The sequence below is a fragment of the Gigantopelta aegis genome, chromosome 7 (assembly GCF_016097555.1).
Source record: "Gigantopelta aegis isolate Gae_Host chromosome 7, Gae_host_genome, whole genome shotgun sequence".
Taxonomy (NCBI): domain Eukaryota; kingdom Metazoa; phylum Mollusca; class Gastropoda; order Neomphalida; family Peltospiridae; genus Gigantopelta; species Gigantopelta aegis.
In genome coordinates, this window is record NC_054705.1 from 29,867,678 (window position 1) to 29,874,310 (window position 6,633).

A 6,633-nucleotide genomic window follows, 5' to 3' on the forward strand; every position below is an offset into this window, starting at 1 on the left:
TGAAGCTTTTTGAAGCGAACGTTTGCATTATTCGGTGTAGTCATGGTTACGTTGACGTCATTCGACTGTTACGTACATTGTACAGAAATTGAATATGTTGTGTTCTGACATCACAATATGGTTTACCAGCAATTAGTTTATTTACTGAGATAATTATACTAATTTAACAAAAATGGATGCGGGTCTAACAAGCTGCGGTGAACGTATGTAATTTAAAACACTCATAGATAAATTATAATTATTATAATTTATGGAATCACACTCGTATTTTGTGACGTTCGATTTATTATTAGAATTGCCGTCGTTGTTATCATCATCATCATCGTCATCAACAACATAAAACAATACCAGCAGCAGCATCAACATCAACATCATCGTTATTACTATTATATTGTTATAATTATTAAATTATTATTATATCACAATCAACATCATTTAATTATTATTTTTACATTTTCAGGATATTTATCGTCTTATTCAGACATGCATGTAGAAAGATCTCGAATGTTAAAATGGTTGAACGACTTGGGCTCAACTGTGGAAATTGAGATCAAGGTAACACACGCACGCACGCACACACACAGACACACACACAGACACGCACACACACACGCACACACACACACACGCACGCACACAGACACACGCACGCACTCATACACACAGACACACACACACGCACGCAGGCGCACACACACAGATGCACGCACGCGCACACAGACACACAAGAGACAGGCACGCACACACAGACACACATACGCACACAGACACACACACAAACACACACACACACACAGTGGGCATACACACAATTCACACACGCACGCACACAGAGACACACACACATACAAACACACAGACACACATATAAAAAAAAACACACACACACACACACACACACACACACACACACAATTTTAAGAGTATCTCGGCGGCCAAATGGCTATCGTGGAATTCGACTAAATTCAAAATAATTATACTTCGAACATTTATAATAAAAGGCCAAAACACGTCGAACCTCCTCGGTAGATACTTCAACTTATTTTTTTTTCTCGTTCTAACCAGTGTACCACAACTGGTGAAAGGTCGTGGTATGTGCTTTCCTGTATGTGGGAAAGTGCATATAAAAAATCCTTTGATTCTAATGGAAACATGTGCGGGTTTCCTCTGATAACTGCGTGTCAGAATTACCAAATGTTTGACATCTAATAGCCGATGATTAATAAATCAGTGTGCTCTAGTGGTGTCGTTAACCAAAACAAACCTTTTCATCGCATTTACTTTTCTTGTTTCATCGCATTTACTTTTCTTGTTTCATCGCATTTAGTTTTCTTGTTTCATCGCATTTACCTTTCTTGAAACCGGCCTCGGTGGCGTCGTGGCAGGCCATCGGTCTACAGGCTGGTAGGTACTGGGTTCGGATCCCAGTCGAGGCATGGGATTTTTAATCCAGATACCGACTCCAAACCCTGAGTGAGTGCTCCGCAAGGCTCAATGGGTAGGTGTAAACCACTTGCACCGACCAGTGATCCATAACTGGTTCAACAAAGGCCATGGTTTGTGCTATCCTGCCTGTGGGAAGCGCAAATAAAAGATCCCTTGCTGCCTGTCGTGAAAAAGAGTAGCCTATGTGGCGACAACGGGTTTCCTCTAAAAAAACCAGTGTCAGAATGACCATATGTTTGACGTCCAATAGCCGATGATAAGATTAAAAATAAATGTGCTCTAGTGGTGTCGTTAAATAAAACAAACTTTACTTTTTACCTTTCTTGTTTCATCGCATTAGTTTTCTTGTTTCATCGCATTTAGCTTTCTTGTTTCATCGCATTTAGCTTTCTTGTTTCATTGTATTTACTTTTTTTTGTTTCATCGCATTTAGCTTTCTTGTTTCATCGCATTTACTTTTCTTGTTGCGTCATTTACTTTTCTTGTTCATCGCATTTACTTTTCTTGTTGCGTCATTTACTTTTCTTGTTTCATTGCATTTACTTTTCTTGTTGCGTCATTTACTTTTCTTGTTTCATCGCATTTACTTTTCTTGTTGCGTCATTTACTTTTCTTGTTGCGTCATTTACTTTGCTTGTTTCATTGTATTTACTTTTCTTGTTTCATCGCATTTACTTTTTTTTTTTCATCGCAGACGACAACCAACAAGCAACTGCTTAAGCATCTACACAATTTGAAAGAAATCATCGCAGACTCACTTCCTGTTCTTGAGAGGATGCAGTTATCAAAAAAGGAAAACGAGATATCCAATCGGATGACCCTTGTCGATATAAAATACGATATCGTACTGTACAAGGAGCAGTATCAGCTTGTGAAAGCTTTACTGCCTACCATCAGAAATCAACGACCATGTACACCTAGGAGGTCGTGGGCCATGAGGTCAAGGACGTGCTTGAGTTCTCTCCCTTCTCCATCAGACCTGCTGGGCACGGATGGAGCTACGTCTGCAAAATGTGTATTGCCAGTGGCCAACAAATCTAGACCAGTAAACCCAGCGGAACCCAAACAGTTGAGTGTTGATCAGGAAATCAAACGCTTGCCTTCTTCGCGGTCTAAGATGCTTTTACAGAATATGTTTATGTGCTGTTTTAAACGGTCTTACATATAATACGTTTTATCCACTTGATGTGTTCGAGAACCTCTCGTTCCATGCAGTTTAAAGTTTTGTTTCTGTTTAACGACAAAACCAGAGCACATTGATTGTTCCGTACAGTTGACAAAGGTCTTGTCCATTGATGCTGCATAACAGGAAGGTGGAATTTTTTGGGGGAAAAGAGAAAGATTTGCAATATTTTTATACCTAAAAGGAAAAAAAAAAATATCAAGGAAACGTGGAAATTGTTATATGCGGTCCGTCGTGCTGGGTACCGGACCCTGTGAATGGTGAAGAGAAAAAAATTCTTGAATTTGCTTTTTGATATTAACTAGAAGCAGACGTTTTAGTACATAATAATTAACTGGACCTTTTGGTCATAATAACTATAGGTCTATTATTTACAATAAAATGCTTTTCCAAGAAATCAACTGGACCGTTTAGTCATAATAACTATAGGTCTATTATTTACAATAAAATGCTTTTCCAAGAAATCAACTGGACCTTTTGGTCATAATAACTATAGGTCTATTATTTACAATAAAATACTTTTCCAAGAAGTCAACTGGACCTTTTGGTCATAATAACTATAGGTCTATTATTTACAATAAAATACATTTCCAACAAGTAAACTGGGCCTTTTGGTCATAATAACTTAGAACTGTAGGTCAACAAAGACGACACTTGAAAATTTTACACATTATTCAGTCTCTGACTTTGTACCGATACTACCCCCCCCCCCCCCCCCCAAAAAAAAAAGAAGAAGAAATTTGGAAAAATAAAATGTCATTAAATATTTGTATGTAAATTTAATTTTAAGGTGGTTTCAGTGGAAACGTTTTTGGTTTTTTTTTTTAAGTTTTATCATGAAATGTTCAGTAAAATAAAACATTTCTTTCTTTTTATACAGATGTATAGCTTACTAGGAGATACAACCTACCTGTACCTTTTTTGTTATTTTTATTGCATCCATGGCAATACTCCAGTCAGCACACCATGACTGGTACAGCAAAGCCTATGGGATGGTGCATATAAAATATCACTTGTTACTAATGGAAAAGTGTAGCGGTTTTTTTTTTCTTTCTCTAAGGCTATATGTCAGAATAACCAAATGTGTGACACCCAACAGCGGATCATGACTGATGGCCAGGTCAGTGTGCGCTGGTGGTGTCGTTAAACAAATCAAACAAACAAATCATGGCAATACAGGATATACAAAAGGTTGTACATACTGCATATATCCTTTCTATCTGTTCATCAGTGAACGTTTGCTATGTCTAAAACAAACAGCAGGATTACTCGAATATCATTTTTAAATAGACTATAGTGTTTTGTTTTATAAGCCGTTCTTCATCTCGATCTGTCTGTCTCTGACCTGCCTGTTTGACTGTCTCGTCTGCATGTCTGATGTCTGTCTGTCTGACTGTCTGTCTGTCTGTCTGTGTCTCTCTCTCTCTCTCTCTCTCTCTCTCTCTCTCTCTCTCTCTCTCTCTCCTCTCCCTCTCTCCCTCCCTCCCTCCTCTCTCTCTCTCCCCCCTCCCTCTCTCTCACCCTCTCTCTCTCTCCTCTCTCTGTCTCTCCCTCTCATCCCCTCTCACTTCTCTCTCCACTCTCTCAGCTCTCTCTCTCTCTCTCCTCCTCTCTCCTGCTCTAATCTCTCCTCTCTCTCTCTCCTCCCCTCCTCCTCCCTCTCCTCTCTCTCTCGTCCTCTCTCCCTCCTCTCCTCTCTCTCTCTCTCTCTCTCTCTCTCTCTCTCTCTCTCTCTGTGGTAGAATTCTAGCAGAGAGATAGAGACGGAGAAAGAGACACACACAACGAGAGAAAGAGAAAGTATGTGTGTAGGAGAGAGAGGGATAGAGACTGAGAAAAACAGACACACACACACACACACACAGAGAGAGAGAGACGGAGACAGAGAGACAGAAGAGAGACAGACAGAGAGAAAGATAGAGAGTGAGACACACACAGCAGAGAGAGAGAGAGAGACAGAGACAGACAGAGACAGAGACAGAGATATATATATATATACATATACAGACGGAGAAAGAGAGAGTCAAAGAGAGAAATAAAATATTCTTTTTAGTAGGACAGACAGTTGATTCGATGATATACCGTGAGAGGTCACATCACGTCACACTCTATAAAACACAGTAGACGCAGGGTGAATGTTATTAGAATACACATTGTTTACCCGCCACGCTACAGCAAATATCAAATGACATTAGAAAATATTTATGTCCTTTGGTAGCATGAATAATACGATTACTCACCCAGATTGGCCATACAGCGTTACATTATTTATAAGGGCCAGCAGACACAGGGTGAAATTTCTGCAAAACTATAAGTAAAACAATTCTATAGGAGTGGTCGAATATACCATTTACACGGGAATGAAAGAAAGAAATGTTTTATTTAACGACGCACTCAGCACATTTTATTTATGGTTATATAGCGTCGGGCATATCATTAAGGACCACACATATATTGAGATAGGAAACCCGCTGTCGCCACTTCATGGACTACTCTTTTTGATTAGCAGCAAGGGATCTTTTATGTGCTCCATCCAACAGACAGGATAGATGTAATTTAGAGTACTACATTTGATAATTTCCACTGGCCCAAATCAAACATTCACTAGCCGGGACTGACTAGCTTCTCAAACAAGGAGAGTATTTAAGTACCGTTTAACCTGTCCTAGTGGCCACCTGTATTCAGCGGTCACCTGCCTTATCTATCTATCTATCTATCTATCTATTTATCTATCTATATTGAGAGAGAGAGAGAGAGAGAGCGAGAGAGAGAGAGAGAGAGAGAGAGAGAGAGAGAGAGATCTATGTATGTATGTATGTATGTATGTATGTATATATGTATTGATGTATGAATATCTATATATTGTATGTATGTCGAGGTTGACTGTTACATACATAGATATTAACGCACTAGCGCAGGGGATAATTAAATCCTTTCTGGCCTCACAAATTGTCCCATGTATGTATGTACGTATGTATGTATGTATGTATGTATGTATGTATGTATGTATGTATGTATGTATGTATGTATGTATGTATGTATGTATGCATGTATTCGGTGTTTCTGCCAGAAAGACATTTTTTGGTATGGCGCTATGGAACTGAATGCAACCACAGTCAACAGTGGGTATGAGGAGCCTCCACCAGAGAGTAAATGGGTTAAGTTTAGGGTTAGGGTTAAGAAAACCATACAGTAATTAAATTTAATCATACAGTAATGATAAAAGTAATTAATTTTGTCAAAAGGTTAACTTAAAAAAGAAAGAAAGAAAAAGCCAAAACATTTGGGTACGGCGTCATACCCGTTTTACCCTCTGGCAGAAACGTGTGTGTGTATGTATGTATGTATGTATGTATGTATGTATGTATGTATGTATGTATGTATGTATGTATGTATGTATGTATGTATGTATGTATGTATATGATTTTATAAAATTTAATACAGTAAATAAAAAAAAAAAAAAAAGTACTACCAGGTTTTGTTGATATCAGTCTGATTAAAATAATCTCTACGGGTAATAGATAATAACCAGTGCAGATGATTTTAAACAGATTGTGTTGATATATCACTTTTATTAGTAAATGTTAACATTATAGGAAATGGGAATTGATTTGGTACATTGTAACATTTGGAACTATGGGAGATTACTCTAAAATTTGTCCTGCGCGGGACAGGTAAATTTCATTTGATTTAACAACTTGCGGAATCTGAGTTCTTAGTATTGTTACTTAGATTCCCAGCATCAAAGGATTATGATACTAACAACAGTTACAGTTGCTTTATATATTTTAGTATTTGCAGAACACACATCTCTATAATGTATTCATAAAGCGACAGTTTAGTACTCAGTCTGTTAAGAACATTTATTCTATTACAAATGTGCATGTTTTAAATCCCTGTGTGACAGTGTCACGTTGTGTGACATTGTATAAATAAATAATCATATAATTTTATATAAACGTAAATAATAATTTTCATATATTCAATTTTTATTGACATTTACA

General features: G+C 37.8%; 1 protein-coding gene across 1 annotated transcript; it reads left to right on the forward strand.

Annotated features, from left to right (window-relative positions):
• Positions 1–67: 67 nt before the first annotated feature.
• On the forward strand, positions 68–3,228 carry LOC121377298. The gene is made up of 3 exons (XM_041505233.1): positions 68–203; positions 461–555; positions 2,141–3,228. The coding sequence occupies exons 1-3, from the start codon at positions 173–175 to the stop codon at positions 2,612–2,614; spliced, it is 600 nt and encodes a 199-aa protein (XP_041361167.1). The 5' UTR covers positions 68–172; the 3' UTR covers positions 2,615–3,228.
• The last annotated feature ends 3,405 nt before the right edge of the window (positions 3,229–6,633 follow it).